Source organism: Hipposideros armiger, unplaced genomic scaffold (genome assembly GCF_001890085.2).
Source record: "Hipposideros armiger isolate ML-2016 unplaced genomic scaffold, ASM189008v1 scaffold_316, whole genome shotgun sequence".
NCBI classification, from domain to species: Eukaryota; Metazoa; Chordata; class Mammalia; order Chiroptera; family Hipposideridae; genus Hipposideros; species Hipposideros armiger.
Genome location: NW_017731666.1, coordinates 1,293,568 through 1,312,237, shown reverse-complemented (window position 1 = coordinate 1,312,237; position 18,670 = coordinate 1,293,568). Strand labels below are relative to the sequence as shown.

Below are 18,670 nucleotides of genomic sequence, written 5' to 3'. Positions count from 1 at the left end.
AGCACACGCCCAGTTGTTGGGATTCCAGCTCTGGGACCTGTCAACACGGCCACTTTGCCCTTCCTGGGGGCCCCTGCCTATTCTGGGGGCCATTTCACTCCCCGGCACACTCCCCCCGGCCCCTCCAAGCACCCACACTGCCGCGTCCCCCCAGCGTGGCCTTGCACACAGTAGGGTGCATGCACTTTTCAGAGAGCGCCCACTAAACGCCAAGACTGTTCTGGCCCTTAGTGACCCCGAGGGGTGAACATATTCCAGACGTCGGGCAGCTCAGTCCAGGGAGGAGAAGGACAGCTGGCTAATGACTGGCTCCCTTGAGTCAGGTTGGCAGGTATGAGACTAGGGAGTGACGGGGGTGGGGGCACTCTGGATGAGGGGTCAGGGGGCTCCTCTGAGGTGAGATCCGGCCCAAACCACAGGGATGAGGCTTTGGCCCCGAAGGTGGGCAGGAAGCAGGCTGGGTGGGCAGCAGGGCAGGAACCCCCAAGCCCCACGGCCTGGCAGGAACCTGGATTTTATATAAATGCACCAGGACCCAGAAGCTTTCAGCAGGAAGTGACAAAATGGAAACAGCTGAAAGGGACCTGGTGTGTGATGAACGGAGTGTCTGTCTCAGAGGATGAGGGTGGTGGCCCCACGTGCCATGAGGAGGGGCAGTGACACAAGCAGTCTGGGAGTTGCCTGCCACCAGGACTGGGCAGGGTGGGCATAAGGGGGGTGGGAGCCCAGGAAGTCTCCTGGGATTGTGGCCTTGAATACTGGGGGACCTGGGGTGTCAGTAGCTGACATGGGGGTTGGGGCGAGCAAGAGGGAGGGACATCATTAAATGCTCAGTGAACCCAACCTTTTGTTCACCAGATTAGGAAACTGCTAGCGAGGCCATACCGCCCCCGACTCTCCAGCCCTGGCAGCCCGCCGTGGCCTTGGAACTGTGCTCATCTGAGACCTCAGGTGTGGGGCCCCGGGACAGTAGCCTGGCGAGCTCTGCTGGGTGCCTGACCCCGCCGTGACCCCCCGGATCCGAGCCTGGGCCGAAGACCCCCGGCTCTGCTCGCCGTCTGTGCACACCCAGGGCAGAGCCCCACCGGGTGCCCAGGCAGGGGAAGGCCATGAGGCCCAGATGCCCAGCCCTGCCGCGCAGGGGTCGGGCTCGGTCCACATCAGCAGTCCACCCTGGGGGTCCTCGGCCCACTCCAGCATTTGTAGTGTCAGGAGCCCCAAGGCACCACACACACCCTGAGAGGGAGTGCCGATGACAAGCTCACGAAGGGCCTTCCTTACCCTGTCTGCTCAGTCCCACCTCCACAGTCCACAGGGGAGCCCTCAGTGTGGCCTGTACCACAGCCAAGGTCGCCAGGCCAGGATTCAGCTAAACTGGGGCTCCCATAGGCCAGCAAGCAATGGAAGGGGCCACTCACCACCAGCTGGGGCACAGGCAGCGACTTGCCCTCCTGGCTCAGGGACACGTAGGTGAAGAAGGCACTGGCGGCCCGGTAGCGCTTCTGCGAGTCGTCCACCACGGGGTCGGCGTCCACGAGGACCTCGATTTCCATGGACTTATTGCTCGTGAAGGTCATGCGCCCAGAGATGGTGATGACATACCCTGCAGAGGATGGTATGTGGGTGAGGGAGGCGCCAGGCGAGGAGCCAGGCTGGGCAGTTAGGGCACAGAATCAGCGTTACTGGGGATGTTAAGACACCTGGTTAGGCAGCACAGGTTGCTTTAATAGCTGCTGGGACAGTCACACAAAACATTAGTACCCACAAATATTTATCTGGCTAGTGAGCAGACACTTATCATTTACGGAAAAAAGTTAGAGTTGAAGGGACCTCGGTGGCCATCACTCAGCCCCCCTGCCCAAGTGTGGGTCTCTATCCCCTGGGAATGGCAGTGTCTGCTGGAAAAATGCTTCCAGTCACTGCTGCCCCAGGGTAAGTCCCTAATCGGCCTGCAGGTAGGCCCGCTGGGAGCTGCCCACCCCTGAGGGTTAAGGTCAAGTCTGCCACCTGCACTGTCCACACACTGGCCTTACTTGTGCCCATTGGACCCACACAGCTGCCCCCCCACATTGTTCTGAGCACCACTCAAGAACCTTCTTTCACTTTCCTGGGCCCTTCCCAGCTCCCTGGCTGCAGCACTCCTGATGCTGGTTTGATGGGCTCACGTGACTTGCTTGGGCCAAGCCGCCACACTGACCATGCTCCTACGTCCCCCTGGAGGTGATGTCTGCACTTGACCCCATGCCGCCCCATGCACAATGGCCGCCCCTCTGTCTAGGTGAGACCTCATCCATCTTGTCACGCCCTCCTGTCTCCCTGTCGGTCTTGCCCAGGAGACCAGAGCTCTCCTCCGAGCGGTGGACATCGGCCTTCCTGAGACACACCTGCAACCCTGTCCTTGGTCAGAGGCTCCAAGTGCTCACATCTCCCCACCTGCTGTCTGTCTCCCTTGTGGATTATGACGGCCTAAAGTCACGCGTTCCCGTAACAATGCCCTGCGCACACCCTGGGGGTCACAGATGTCCACCCTGGCAGCTGCTCTTGACCTACAGCCTCTTTCCTGCCCTCACCCTTCAGGCGCTGAGTTCGTCCCTCGACTTCCCCTCTTCATCTCACAGAGCCCAGTTTTTCCTCTACGTGCAGACACACACTGCCTTGGGAGTAACTACGGGGATGGTGGGAGAGGAGCCCTGTGCCTGTGGCTGGAGGCGCCCGGGACAGTCAATGTCATCCCCGATGGTGCCGTCCTGGGCACGAGGCAGCACGAAGCCTCGGTGGCTTCCAAGGCAAGGGCTGGGGCCTGGCTGCGTTCCGCCAGCGTGGGCTGGGACACCCCTCTCCGGCCCCGCCTGGCTGCACTCCGCCAGCGTGGGCCGGGACACCCCCTCTCCGGCCCTGCCTGGCTGCACTCCACCAGCGTGGGCCGGGACACCCCCTCCCCGGCCCTGCCTGGCTCAAAGCAATCCCTGCCCAAGTCCCCATACAATGCTGGGCCCTGCTCCCTGTAAGCAGTGCTGGCTGAGGGGACCTTTCAACACCCCCAGGAGCCCCGATGTCCTAGCTCCGTGGAGACAGGCCCCACAAGACGCGTTTAGAGACCCTGGGAGACAGACAAGTCGGTGCAGCCAGGTGACTGTTAGGGGTGAGTGTGTGGGCAGGCCAGAAGCAGGAGTGGTTATTCTGTGTTATAAAGTTCCAGAATGTTCCATGCCACATTCAACTTCATACTTACAGGGAGTGCCTCGTGTCGGATACGGCCATTTCTGGGGAAAGGAAGGCCATGTGGTCAGTGACAGGTGGCATTATGTGAGTGATAAGGGTACAGTCACATGCAAAGCATCCAGAGCACACCCTGGGGTCTACTGGGAACGGCCAAAACCAGGACTTGCCAGTTTCAAATTAGGTCCCAGCCCCTCGATAACTCAATCAGGTTGCCAGCTTTCAAGCAACTTCCCGTGGTCAGACCCCCAGTGTGAAAGCCTGTGATTTGTTAGAATAATGATGTTATCTCTGAAAGGTGAAAAGGCTGGGGTTTGGGCTGTAATTGAAATTTTTCTGACTTCTAGGAAGGAATCTTTGTATTTTATACCATAAGTGGCACTGTTTTTGTTCTAGTGTCTAAATGCTCATAGCCAACCTACTTCATTGTTTGAAATTGTTTTTGATTAAAGTTAGATGTTTCTTTGGGTTTCTAACCTGGAAACTTATTGTGGGCAGCCATGAGTTTGCCACGGCAGTTGGGGGTTGGAGGGGACTCACATGGGGTCCAAGGCAAGGGGGCATTTCCTTCAAAACAAACAGTTGGTGTCCCCACAGCAGTGCTCCGAGAGGGACCCCCCTATCCATGCTCCTTGCCACGAAATTCCTATGGAGTCCCCTCGTGGTAAGGGCTGTCCCTGCTTCCCGGCTTGTGTTCCCTGAATCTTACGGTCAAGGGTGAGGGGTGCTGGCTGGGAGTTGGGGGCGGCCTGAGACAGAGGGATATGCATACCCTCAGGAACCACCCACTTGCCTGCTCACTCCCTAGCTCAGAGGGTAAGACAGTGGGTGGGCAAAAGGCGGAGCTCAGAAAAGGGAGAACCCTACCTGCCTGCCTGTGTCAGGTGCAATTAACTAGCTACTGCGGCAGATGCAACAATGGCCCCCAAAGATGTCCCTGTCCCAATCCCCAGAACCTGTGAATTATGTGACCCTACATGGCAAAGGAAGCTCACAGATGTGATTAGGTTAAGAAACTTGAGATGTGGATGAGAGAGACAGGAGGAGAGGGTCAGGGAGATGTGACAACGGAAGTAGCATCAGAGAGATGCTAGGCAGCTGACCTGGAAGATGGAGGAAGGGCCACAACTAAGGGACCCAGGCGGCCTCTAGAAGCTGGAAAAGGCATGAAACCGATTCTCACCTAGAGCCCCCAGGAGGAGCCAGCTCTGCCCACACCTGGATTTTAGCCTGAGACCCGTGTCACGCTTTTAACTTCCAGAACTGTGAAGTCACAAATTTGAGCTGTTTGAGCCACTAAGTTTTTTTGGTTTTTTTTTAAAGATTTTATTGGGGAATTGGGAGAAGGGAACAGTGCTGAGGAATCAGGGAAGGGGAACAGACAAGTTGCTATCATTTTGTTCTTCAGTCTAGTTGTGGAGGACATCGCTTCACTGGCCCATGTTGGTATGATCATTGAGCTCTTCACTCTGGACGGCCGCTCACACCGGCTGCTGGCCGCTCACGCTGCCTGCCAGCCACACACGGTAGCTTATGGCAGCCCACTGCAGCAGGGGCTGCAGCCTACACCGTCACCGGCAACTCACAGCAGCCCAGCTCCAGGTCGAGCTGCTGTTCACCATCTTAGCTGTAGAGGGCGCAGCGTCACTAGCCCTCATGTGCGATCTGAACCGGGGCCCTGCTGCACAGAGCTGGCGTCCCAAGCCAGCTCTTAACCAACGTGCCACTCAGCCAGCCGATCCACTAAGTTTTTGATAAATTGTTACACCAGCCATAGAAACGTCCAAGGTGGAAACTAACCTGGAGAATTTTAACATAGTTCCTTGCTTTTCTGGGCTGTTACTAACACTAAATCGTAAGTAACTTAAATCAGGAGCACAATACTTCTAGGAGCTCAGTGAATATTATTTTTTAAAAGTTCTAGGATACATTCCTACCACTGAACACGATATTTCTGTTTCAAGCGGGGGTCCTATCATAGCCAAAACGTGAATGAAGTTCCAAGCAAAGGCACAGGAATCGCAGAGGCAATTCGGGCCAGGGTCCCGGCAGCCAGTCACACCTGCTGGGTTCCCGATAGGAAGGGTGCTTGGCGATGTCTGTGGAAATCATTTAACTTGTTCCAACAAGGGCCCAGGAAGTCAGTGCTCGCATGTATGTTGTCAAAAAAGCACCCAACCAGCACAAGAGGTCAGGTTTGTATTGTATTTTTAAAGTCCTGCCAGTATCTTATTCGGTGGCTACAAATATCTGATTCATATAACTGAGTTTGGGAGTTGGCTCTGAAATCAAATTCCTGTGAATTCCACAAAAGAGCAGAGCCCATGTGTACCGCCAAGAGGCCAGCCCCGTCTGGTGATCCCAGCTTGGCCCTAAGGTCTGAGCAGGACTCTGTGGGCAGAGGCTGCTTCACGGGAAAGCTCTGCGCCCAGTTCTGATCAGGCTTGGATGGAGTCCCTGTGCCGTGCTGAGGGCAGCAGGGGGCACCAGGCACTGTGCTGAAATGCATTACAGGATCTACAGGGGTTTAAGGGGATTCCTCTCAGAGCATGCGCTGTCCAGCACACAGCACCTGGGCAGCCACGCCCAGACCCTGGGACACTGGGGACTGAGCCCATAGTCCAGAGACCAGCCTGCCCTCTAGAACGTTCTGCGGTGGTGGATTTGTTCTGTCTGTGCCGTATGATCCGGTGCCGGGCCACGTGGGGCTACTGAGCACCTGAAATGTGGTGGGTACAGCCAAGGAACAGCATATCCCTTTGGTTTACTTTGAATCCTGCAGGCAAAGCTGACGTGACGAGTGTGGTGCTCATGCCTCGGACCACCTGACTTCAGCCGGACATGGGCCCTGGGCTAAGGCCGAGGAGGGGACACAGCAGGGCAGCGCGTTCTCTGGGGCTGGATGCCACTACCTACGAGAACCCTTAGCGGTGTTTCCAAGCTACTATAGGAAGCCACGAGTTTCATACACAACTGCGATGGGAACAGCTGCCACTCAGGTGGTCCTGCACAAGCATCAAACATGGATCTGTGAGGGCCCCGCTCATCACCTGCCTAGGCCGATGCCCCAGGCCCTAGAAGCATATGCCCGTACTATTCACGGCTGGCCGCGAGAAGGAACTCGAGTTGGGCTCAGCGCTGGCCCAGTAGCCGATGGCCCAGCCTCCCTTCCTGGCTCCACCGTGGACCAGCTCTGCTGCACAGGCTGTTTCCAGATCAGAAGAGTGGCACAGCAGTCTCAACGGGACTGTGTGAGGGGTACATCGTACAAAGCACTTTAGCACAATGTCTGGCACTCGACGGTGGGCAATATTAGTGAGTGACAGTGAAACAGACAAGTGTCTGCAGTAGGCTGCATCGTGAACAAGAGCTAATTTCTGTTTTTAAATCATCGCTGAGCTGCCTGCAGTGGCACGACCCAGGAAGGCTGGCATGTGCCCCATATGACTCCCCCGGCAGATGGGCAGATTTCAGCAGTATGCCAGGGATTTGTAAAAGAAAACAGAATAATAAAAAACTGCTCTTACCAAGGCTGAGAAGTTGCCAAGTATTTCAAACTTTTCAGAACAGCTCAGCGTTTCAGCTCCAAAAAGAGCCGTGGCAGTGAAATTTCTTAAGAAAAGCACGGAAACAGTGAAATAACTTTGGTATTTCTTATGTAACACACCCCAAAACATTTTCTAGAAGATTCCTCATTTTCCACCCTAACAGTCTGGAGAGATCACTTCTCCACAAGAAAATTTCAGCTTTAGGTTTCCACATCCAAGGCTTCCAAAACCATTATATCAAAGGTAACTATTTTCCCCCTTCAATTTTTCTGAACAGTTGCTTTGGCATTTTAACATCTCAACTAAAAAAAAAAAAAACAAACCAGAAATGAAGCAAGTGACCTTAAAAAGCAGACTCACATTTTAAAGCTTCATTGGCTTGCCTGCCTGACGCTGGTGTTTCCGGCATGCTACGCGACAGTGCGTCAATCACAGCCCACCCGTCCCCACACAGGGCGCTCAGTACACCTCTGCTGGGTGAGAAGCCAGCAGGGCAGGTGTTTTCAGCGTCAGTACCCATTTTTCACGTCACAGGGTCGGTGACGCTGGGGTCTGACACGATCCAGTCTCACGGACAAAACGCTCCTCATGCACACGCGCTGAGGACCCGGTAGCCTGGGGGACACACAGGTGGGAAGGGGGAGGGATCTCAGCAGACTTGGAGCGCCAGGCGGGAGGGCGTCATGGGCAGCCATCCAGGCTGTGAGCAGAGCAATGACAGGTCCCCAGTGTTAAAGACTGTGAATGTGGGGTGGTGTTGGAGTAGGGGACAAAGTCCTAAGAGAGGTGGGCCCTCTGTGGTCTAGGCAAGCAGTGACAGTGACCTAGGAGAGCCTGGTTTGTCAACAGCAAATCCACTGCCCCTGCCAGAGAGCAGGTCAGCCAAAGGAGGGGAGCGTCCCTGCGCTAACTGCCCGGCTGTGCCGTGGGCGACGTGAGCCCGCCCTCTTCAGCACACACCCTTGGCGGCTGAAATTCAAAGCTGTTCTCTGAACTTGTGGGGCAATGTTTTCACAACGTAACGCTGCAGGCATTGCTTCCTGACAGACACCCGCCTGAGTGACAGGCAAGGCAGTAAGTAGGCTGGCGTTTGGCTGCTATCATCCAAAGGACCACTTTCCAGAGGCTGAAGGGAGATAAACATCAGCCTCCTCTGCCTCAGGTCTGAAGCAGAGGTCACCCCAAAGGTCTGGCTCCCGCCCATCTGTTTCTCTGATGAAATACGCTGAAATGGCTAAGTCAGAAAGTCACACTCCATATACTAAGACGCCACCTATGGGCATCAGAAAAATGGCACCCGAAGATGCCCAGGTCCTAACGCGGGGACCTGTGGACTTGGCAGATGGGACCAAGTTAAGGGGCTTGAGATGGGGGATGACCCTGGATCATCTGGGTGGGCCTCTGTCACCACGAGGGTCCTTATAAAAATGAGGTAGGAGGTCAGAGAAAGGAGAGATGGGGTGACAGAAGCAGGGTTTGCAGGAAGGGGCCAGGAGCTAAGGAATGTGGGCACCCCACAAGCTGGAAAAGTCAAGGCAACAGGTTTCCCCTGGAGCCTCTGGGAGGGACGCAGCCCGTGGACCTTGTAGATTCCTGATCTCCAGGACCGTGAGAATGAATCTGTGTTGTTTTAAGCCACTAGTTTGTGGAAATCAGTCACAACAGCAATAGGAAACTCATACGCAGGTAGCGTGTTTGGCTGGCAGTATGGCTTAGTTTCTGGGCTCTCCCCCACTGCATCGGACCAGAAACAGGGGGGCTGGGTGTGGTGGCAGGGTTGGGAGGGGGCCCTCCAGGGTTGTGTGTTTGACAGATGGGGCGTGGCCAGATTGACATGCAAGCGTTTGCCAAACAAGGTGGTGTAGGCACCCCGCATCGGGCCGGGAGCTGGCCGTGCTCAGCTGCTGCACCATGGCCAAAGACTTGGGGTGCCCAAGGGCTGAGTCTGCCTACATAGGCCCAGGACCACCTGCCAACACTTTTTCCATGAAAATACCATCATTTAAAAAAACCTTGCTTATGCTGATTAATTTTCACACTCAACTCAGGAGTGAGTTAATTTAGAAAGAGACGCAGCCCCCTGGGTCCACACTGTTTTCCTGACATTGTCACTAAACATTTGCTTCCCGGCCTGCTCAGTCCTGCTCATTTTGGGAGCTGACCCTGTTGCCCTGCCTCGCAGAGCCAAGTCACTGGTGCTTGTTCAGTGTCCCCATGCCAGGGAAGCAAAGAGCCTTAGTTTTGTTCTGGGGGGCTGCTCTCTGCAGTCTAAGCCCGGGGACGCCCCTACTCCCGCCTGTATGCTTGCCTTTCTCAAAACTGGGCTCCTCCGCTCTGTACCCCTGAGAGCCACTCCCTCTCAGGGCCGGGTCCTGACTTTACCGCTGGCTCTCACAAGGGAGGGACTGAACCCATGTGGGTAGAGAGGCACAGAAGACATTTTACCAACCTCATGATTGAGAAAGTGAGCGGCGTCTACAGAATTAAGCGGTAAGGAGAGAAGCCATTTGTAGCGGGTTGACCAGTGCCCGCCCCACCCCCACCCCCCAAAAAAAGATAAGCCCATCCAGAAGCTCAGAATGTGAAATGAGGCTTGTAGATGTCACCGAGGTAAGGACCTCGAGATGAGATCCTCCTGCGTTATCCAGGTGGGCCCTCAACCCTGTGACAAGTGACGGAGAAAGAGGAGGGGGAAGCGAGAGGCCACAGGAAGACCGAGGCAGAGGCTGGGGTGACGCAGCCACAAATCACGGGACGCCTGGGCCACCGGAGCTGGAGACAAGGAAAATCCCTCCTCTAAAGCCTTGGAGGGAGCCTGGCCCAGCGACACCCTCATTTTGTGCTTCTGGCCTCCAGAATTGGGAGAGAGAAATTTTCTGTTTTAAGCCCTCAGTTTGTGGTTATTTGTTGCACAGCCTGGCGACAGTCACATGCTGCTCTTCACAGCGCTAAACTCTGCCACTGCCCCCACATGGACACGAGTGCTGGGGTTTGGCTCCTGCCAGTGGTCCCCGGGGCTCAGGGATGCTGCCTGACTCAGAGGGTCGGCAGCAGGTCTGGCCTTCTCAGCCCCTTCACATTAGGGCAGAACTGCAAGGCGCCAGAAGGCATTGGGCCAGAGGACGGCAGCTGTTCGGAGGCCGCGCTCTAGAGAGTCCCGCAGGTTTAAAGTGGTCCCAGCAGATTCGCATCAGAAAGTCAGAGCAGAACATGGAATGTCAATGCTGGGCCGCCCCCCAAGTTTCTGACACACCTGCACTGCCTGTTGTCAAGAACCTGGAGCCACCCCACCCCCGCCCCCAGCTCATCCAGCCTGGCTCTGTGTCCCCTAGAAAGGAGCAGAGGACGTGGGAGTAAAAGGAGCCGGGTGAAGCGGCAGCACCTGCAGAGGCCGCTGCCCCCTGGAATCAGAGACAAAGTGTGACAGTTCCGCTTCTGAAGCAGGCGCAGCCTGTGTGCTGCCCGAACAGAGCCCTCACCCCCAGGAAATGAACAGCAGGCTTGTCTGCAGAGCCACAGCACAGAGGAGGGAGCCGACAACTTGACACGGGACATTCCTCTGGGAAAAACAAATAAGGTGTGACAGTGTGTAATGGCCCCTGGAGGACACGGCATAGAAGTAGGCCAGACTCCGTAACTGCTCCTTTAGTTTGGCCCAGATTCCTTCCTATACAAAACAAGACACGACCCGAGAAAACAGGCCCAGCCCTGCCTTCCCGGGTCCCCAGGCCAGCCGAGCACAGGCCAAGGCCGGGAGCCCCAGGGGCCCGTCTCACTCTCACTGAAGGAAACCAATCCACAGTGGGATCTCAGCCAGAAATCACGGCCCTGTTCTCCGTGTTGGAACGAGAGGAGCCTTTTAGAAACGGGGCATCTTCGTAGAGCAGTTCCTCACACAGGTGGCCTGACTCTTCCTGGTTGCCACATCAATCCCTAGAAAAACCACTCTACTCCAATTAGTATTCACAGTCTTCCCTCGAGCTAGCTAATTCCCACCGACCACCGACCGGAACCAGCCATGCCCCTCCGGCGTTCTCCCTTGAAAGTGAATTCTGGTCATACGGGGCTGAGGGCGCAGTTGGGACCCCTTTCAATGACTCGTCAATTTAACAAAAGTCGGCTGTCCATCTATGGGACCGTCCCTCAGTGGCAGGGCACAGCTGAAGGCCGGGCTGACACCAAGGACGCTGGCTGGCTATCTAGGAGACTCTAATTCTTGGTTGGCATCTCTCAAAGGGCACTTGGGAGACGCTGAACAGGACAGCTGCCATGGAAAGTCATTGTTTTCCACTGTGGAGTTTGAAGCTGTATTTAACAGTGGAGCCATGTCATGGTAACTTACCCAGGGAGTCGTTCTAGAAAAAGAGGCCTGGAATTGTGGCAAACAGGCACTATCTTTACCCAGAACTTCACACCGGCGCCACACACAACATGGAAGGCCCATGAAGGACAAGCCAAGCCGGACAAGGCTCAGATGCTGAAATGACCCTGTGGTCTCCGTCCGTGGCCAACACCTACCTGTTGAGAAGGGACCTGCGAAGCAGAGGGGCGCAGGGCCCCTTTCCTTGCCCTGAAAGCACCCCAAATCCAACCTGGGCAAGTTTAACTTGCCCTCGAGGACGCCAGGGAAGGGAGGCGACCCTCTCCCCTTCCCATCTCAGGATGCTTTGTCCCCAGCTCGCAGGCATCCAGTTGCCAGGCGCATCAGCAGGCACAGCTGCAGGAGAGGGTGCAGCGGCCAGGCCAGGCGTCAGCTGGCCCCGGCAGGCCCTGGATGCGGCCTCTGCGGCTCCGGGGCTGCTTCTCGAGCCCCCGTCCAGGAGAATCTAGCTTCTCTTTCCTCTACTTTGTCACCCTCCATGGCCAGGGACTGTTCTGACCCGACGGCTTTCATGGCAAGGGTTCTTCAGAATCAATGCCAGGCTCTCACAGCCCTCACAACACCCCCCGCCCCCCCCAGTGAAATGCTACTTTCCAGGGGCGCAGGGCCTCATCTCGGGAGACACAACACAACAGAGACAGGAATTGCCATGTGTTGGGAGGGGACACTTGCTTTACATCTTCACATCAGCAGTATCATGACACGAGTGTGGGGAGCTGTGCACGCACTCGCCACAGAGGCAAAACCACCGACTCCACAGGACTTGCGTGCGGGGAACACTAGCAAATGCCTGCACCGCCCCAGGTGAACAGGCTGGCCGGCCGTTCCTTACACCTGGCTTATGTGCTTCTCCTGGAGGGAAGCACGCAACACAAGGTCTGGTGGCAATCAAAGCTCACAGTGACCGTGCATGAGGGGTCTCTGCCAGCTCCATTCGTGGGGTGTTTGCAGGTAAGTTTATGCCACTCTTTAGCAGGATAAAGGCTCCGATCACACTGGAGTTACAGATTTTACCAGATGCAAAAGTCAGATCAACGAGCCCTAGGCTCAGGGATGTGTCAACAGGACAGAGCACAGGACTGGCAAATGGACAGACGCCAGGGCCCAGGTGACGCTGGGTGTGAGACTACAGCAAATGGTGCAAAGGACCCCAGCAGCCACAGGCCACCCCCCTTCTCTTTGACAGCAGAGTTCTCTTACCTTTTCTGATCTTGTCATGAAAGTTAATGGCGTCCACAGAAGCTGTGACTATGTTGGTCTTGCAGTGGCGTGCGGCCACGATCCCGGCTACCTCATCCATGAGCTTCATGGTGACACCTGCGCAGAAGGGGCACATGGCAGATTAGACATGGGAGAAGGTGACACTGTTTCCTATTCTGGAAACAAGGCATAAAAAACAAAGCCCGCCCCCTACCTACCAGCAGGGCCTGCACAGAGGTGGGGGCAGGGGGAGGGACCATGGAAGCTGGTGGTGTCATCCTGGCTTCCTCAGGAGGTTCTGAAAACTGACCTGATGTTCCAGGATGCTAACAAAATGACAGCCCTTTTCCTAACGTTTAGATAGCTTATCCTGCCAGGGAAGTTTCGTTACAATGCCCACTGGAGTGGCTGCACCAAAATCAGATGACACGTGTTGGTGACAACATGGCGGAATCAGAGCCCTGGTACACCGGTGTTGCGGGGGTGGGGGGTGGGGTGGAACATGGTGTAGCAGCTTTGGAAGCGGTTTGGAGTTTCTCAAAAGGCTAAACCCAGGGTTACCGCGTGACCCAGCAATTCCACTCCTGGGTATACACCCAGGACAGCTGACAACGTGTGTGTATGTGCACAGAAACACCCCTGCACAGGTTCACGACAGCATTACTCACAGCAGCCAGAAGGTGGAAATGCCCCAAATGCCCGTCAACTCACTGATGGCTGGACAGAGATGAGACCTAGCCACACAGTGGAATATTTGGCAAAAAAAAGAGACAAAGCAGACACGCGCTACAACACGGATGGACCCTGAAAACATGGTGCTGAGTAAAAGCAGCCGGTCACAAAGCGCAAGTAGGGTGTGATTCCATTTACGTGAAATGCCAGAACAGGCAAATCCACAGAGACAGAAAGTAGATTAGTGGCTGCCAGGGGCTGGGGGATTACAGAGAAATGGGGAGTGACTGCTAGTGGGTACGGAGTTTCTCTTTGGGGTGATGAAAATGTTCTAAAGTTGATTGTGGTGAGGGTTGTGTAAGTCTGTGACTATACTAAAAATCAATGACTTGTAATGGGTGAGCTGCGTGGCGTGTGAATTATATCTCAATCAAGCAGGCTCACGGAAGGCCAAGTGCCTTTCAAACCTCTGGCCGCACAGGTGTGATTTTGCTCACGCCCCTCTGTTTGATGGGATCCCAATAGCACACCTTCTCGCCCCCATTCTCGCTCCCCGTATGACACATTATACTTATTCCATATTTAAAATTTAAACCATATCATTTATTAGGCTGAACTTCATGAAATTACCAATCTTCAACTACTTTTGACCTACAAAAGCAGTAAAGAGATATTGATCAACTCAACCACTACCAGAAATCTTAGAAAGTCATGTAGACTCACTGCAGGACACAGAATGATTTCTGAAAATCCTGACAGGCAGAAAGCCAGGCTCCACCCCACTCGTGAAAGCCAGGCTTGCAAGGAATCATGGGTAAGGAAGGGCCTGCAGCCGCAAATACCTGCAGGGCCAGGCAGGTGACAAGGGCGAGGAGGCTGGAGGTGCCCTTCCAAAGGGCGCTGCTGCTGGGCCCCTCCCTGCTGCCCCAGCCCCTCCCCAGGGACCCATGTCTTACTTAGACATTGGTGGTTGATTAAAACTCTCTTTACTGGGTGGGGAAAACAAAGCGTAAATGTAACTAGAAAAAGAGCACACGCCCCTTCTGCACTGGACCAGAGGCCTCACACGGGACTGCAAAGGCACGCGGCAGACAGAGGGAGGGCCCGGCTGGGAGAGAGCACCTGGGGGCTCGATACACTCTCCCTTCCGTTTGTGTGTGTGTTTGAGCATTTCCAGAATAAAAAGGTTGTTTTTTTTTAAATTAGTGTCTTGATAAAAAAAAGTGTGCTTTTATTACCATAACTTTTTCTCATGGAAGGTCCTGTTACATGATGATAATAACGATAAATGACACCGATAGGGCAGAGACACCAAGAGCCACCTGCCATGTCAAAGCGCTTTCCGATGCGGGTGCCCCATCCTGCTCAGTCCATGTAGGACGGTATCAGCACCCCCATTTTTCCAAGGAACAACAAGGCTCAAAGTCACATGGAGGCCAATTCTAAAGAGGGTACAAATGAAATGCTGGAGAAACAGATCTTTTGAAAGGAAAGAATCACAGGCACCAGGCGACGAAGGCTGGGGGGGGGGCGACAGAGACTGGGGGGCGATGGAGGCTGGGGAGCCGAACAGGGCAGCACAACTCCTGGCTTTAGGCAACTTGGAGGTCCGAGACACGGGTCACAACTTGCTTTGTGAGGGGTCTCTGCTGGGTTACGTAGTTACTGGGAACGACCTCTGGCAGCCTCGCCTACGTCCACCACGGGGCCCTCCTGGCCTTGCTCAGCAGCAAGGGGCCTCAGCCTGTCAGCTGAGCCCCTGGCCCAGGATTAAAGAAGCAGTGATGCCGTTGTTGGCAGTGAACTAGACACGAAGAACAGCAGCTGGCGCTTACCAAGGTACAGGAGGCATTGCCCAAGTACACTGCGGAGCTGCTGGGGCTAGGAGCCAGCCTGGAGGGAGGGACTGTGTCCTGTTCTCTGATGGACCCAAGTGCCCACTCTGCGGTGGGCTCGAGTACTGAATGCACGGTGAGTGAGTGAGTGAATCAGTGAATGAATGTTGACCCATGGGGTAGGTGCTTTACCCCATTTCTCAAAGCAGGAACTGGAAGTACAGAGAGGAAAGCGTCCAAAGGCACAGAACTCGTTCGGGGTAGAGTGGGGATCAGCCCCTGACCACAGGGCACCAGAGGCCACCAGCACTGCCTGTGGACCAGGGCTGGCGAGACTGAGGACCCTGACATATAGTTAGGGAAGACAGTTCAAGACCATGACAAGGGGCAGTCAAATGAGTGTGCCGGTGGGAAGGTCAGGGACCCAACGGTGCCAGAGCAGGCCACCGGGGGTGTCACCAACCCTGGGCGGTCTCGCTGGGGAGGGAAGGATAAGGAGGCGGGAAAGGAACAGTTTCAATCGGAGTTAGTGTTTAGAATGCAGACGGTACCTACAATGAACTCCTTGTCTATATGTCCCCAAAAGCAGAAGCTGTTGAGAATAAATGGAAGACGTTGTAATCAGCTCCTTCCAACTGGGGTCCTGCCCCATCTATCTGAAATGCTGGCAGAGATCCCACAGGGATTCACTGTTACTAACAACACTCGAGTGTGCGCCAGCCAGCCTGGGCTCTGAGCCCAGGGCAGGCACGGGAAGCCATGAGCAGTAGGCTGAGCTCCTGATGCCACACGCCCCCATCAGCCCTGGTCCAGGACCCCAGGCCACCTGCATCACATGTGACATGGAAGCCGGCACCAGGTGGGGACATGCCTTATTGTCCCCGTGTCCCTGATCAATTCTGAACGTGGGACACAGCACTCAGGAAAGGGTTGCTGGAAGGGGGCTGAAAAGGAGGGAGGAAGTTGACCAACACGTCACATCCAACCCAAGGAAGCAGCTCCAACAGCAAGATGTCAGGCCCGTACTTGGGCAGCAATCTGGTTCAGTCACAGTCCACAGGCACCCAAAGCCAGTGAGCTGGGTAACTCATCCGATAACGAAACTGATATTCAAAATTATCTCGCTACGTCTGTCGGAAATGACATTTAAACAGACCCCCAAGAGTGTACATACAAATGTGAGCTGGGAGACAGTGGCGGGAACTGTGATTAGCCGCGAACCTGACACAAAACACCGGCGTCATATGGAAAGGCGACACTCACGGGTTGAGCTCATGGACTTCTGGTGCCAGGTGGGGGCATGCTGGGTCCCACATGCACGTCTATTCGCAGATTCTACCCCAAATCAGGGGTTTACCACAGGTGCTGGGGACAGCAGCGGCTGACGAGGACGGAGGAGTCCCAGCACTCACCTGTAGGACGCGGAGGTCTGGGAAGAACTGGGTCTGCTCCACAGGACAGGGCCTCCTGGGAGGGTCCCCAGGACCATCCTGCCCACTTCTATTCATCTGTACCTCCTGCGGAGGCCACGATGGGCTCAATGCGCAGTGACAGCAAGGTAGATTTTCTGGCTTACTACTTGGAAAACTTCCTGTCCAAAACGCCAGTGTTGGCCTTGAAACGAGAGGGCTCTGGGCCCAGCGGTGTGTGAGGGAAGCCGTGGGATCAGAGATGGAAGCAGACACCTGTCTCGGAGAGGACAGGCCTCGCGCGCACCCTGCCCGCGGCTCCCGGAGTCTGTGTTGTCACAGACGCGGCTCAGTGTTGCTGCAGTGAGTCGACTTGGAGACGGGGGAGGAGCATCGCGGTCCTTTGGGGTCCCATGTGTAAGTGAATTCTGGTGGCTACATAGAGGGCAGGGAACTGATCTCATAAAACCAGGATTATAATAAAACATTGGTTTCCAGCCCTCTTCTCCCTCTTCCTGGTGAGGAAGTCTGGGCCTGACCACCACGTGGGCCGGCTCTGAGGCATTCTTGCTACCCGCTGCTAAGAGAGAACATCAGGTCAAATGGCCTGCGCAGAACGAGGATAATTAAAAATCCACATAGCCTCACCCCATCAGGGCACGTTTGTAAAGGCTGCTGTCATAACAGTCACCTGTGACTGTGACACAATATACTGCAATCGCTGTGCCGATAAAAACAATGTCTTTTGTTAAAAAAGAAAAGGCAGAAACCCACCTGCCTGGTGTGTAACTGGTCTCCTCCTAACTGCCCGGCTGTGCCCTGTCTTGCCGAAGGAAGCCACCAGACCTCTTTGACACTGGGCGTCACCATCTCTCCTTTACTTTTTTACACTTCAATTAAAAATATTAAGTATCCAAGATTCCCCCGCCCCAAAATGCCTCTTTCCAGTTCCTACTGAAAAACCTCATCAATTTCTTTCCATGTAAGTACAGCAGGTGCTGCCGACGCTGGGAAAACAACAGGCAAATCAGCCTGTCGTGAGCTGTCCTTACTGCTCAGGATTCCCCATGTGAAACTTGACAATAAAATTGTAGGATCTGCTGTCCTCAGATACTGCATTCATTTCAGGAATTATGGGAAGAAAAAAAAAGACTCGCTTGGCCACTAACAAACATGTAGATAAACATTGGGCCCCAAAGATATTTTAGAATCTAACATGTAGCTGCTTATAGGTTTTTTTAAGTATCGACAATGTTGACTGGCTTAAACATAGAGGCTTGACCTGGCTTTCCCAGGCCCGGCTGGCTGGCTGGGTCACGTCTCTGCCTACAGACCCGAAGCAGCAGCGAGCGTTCAGAGCCCGGGGCGCTAACACACTGTGGGCGGCGATTTGAGAAGCCCCCATGTCTATATTTAATTCCAAGTGACGGAGTGTGGGTGCCAGCCTCCTGTACTAAGAAAAGGATAGTAGGTTCATCTTATTTTAACAAGTCCACCCTTTGGTAACGACAAGGGGTTATTCTAAGAGCCAGCTGAAGTGACAGCCTCCCAAGACAGCCTGGTTCCAAACGTACCCATGGGCATCTCTGTGAACTGCAACCAAGGGCAGCGGAATATTAATTAAGGTGATTAATAAGGATTATTTTTGGCAATACTGCACAGTGTAGTAAAGACGATGAATTTCTAACATCAAAATGTCAAGAGTGGGAGCTCTGGCGGAGGCCTCAGGCATAGCTGGACAGGGGCTCCGGTGTGCGGGCAGCGTCGTGGACCCAGGGGCCGGGCAGGGCTGCCCGCCATGTCTTATTCCTCACATCCTGTAAGAGGGAGCTCGAGAAGATCCCAATTACAGCTGCTACTGCTGTGAAGACTCAGTGCTCTCCCCGTTTTGAACAAGGCAGCAGGGAAGTAGGGCAAGCTAGTTCCTGTCCCAGCTGCTATGGGGCCCAGGGGAAGGTGGCAGCGGCTGTGCAGGTGCCCCCTCCACAGCCCACTCTAGGGAGGGCAGGCCAGTGGGGGCTGCGGCCTCCCCAGAGCCCACACAAGGTGAGGTCGTATCTTTGAAGGCCAAGAACCATTCCAGTGGGTGTCAGTTTCCTCAAAGGAGTCTAGGCTGAAGTCGGGTGAAGGCTAATATTTAAGAATTCTACGTTCATGATGTTGAACAGGAAAGACTGTCAGATGACATCGGCCATGTGTATCCCTAATGATCACAGCTAAAGAGGAAGCAAAAGCAAATTCATATGGCACCCCAAACCAAAGACCCCAGTACATTTGTACAGAAGGGCGTTCTCCTGCTGTATGGCTGACCAGGTTTCCTCAAGCAAAATGCTTTGAATTTCCGGAAGAGAGGGGACTGCTAACGAGCAGGGACCCACAGCCACACGTATTCCCAGCTGGAGGAGA

General features: G+C 54.7%; 1 protein-coding gene across 1 annotated transcript in view; it reads right to left on the bottom strand.

Moving 5' to 3' along the window:
• ACOT7 (acyl-CoA thioesterase 7) overlaps positions 1–18,670 on the bottom strand; it is a 103,541-nt gene that overhangs the window by 14,322 nt on the left and 70,549 nt on the right. The window contains exons 7-8 of the mRNA XM_019660403.1: positions 12,349–12,465; positions 1,419–1,603 (exon numbers count right to left, since the gene is read on the bottom strand). Of these exons, the coding sequence (XP_019515948.1) occupies positions 1,419–1,603; positions 12,349–12,465 (302 nt within the window). The remainder of the gene's footprint in view (positions 1–1,418; positions 1,604–12,348; positions 12,466–18,670) is intronic.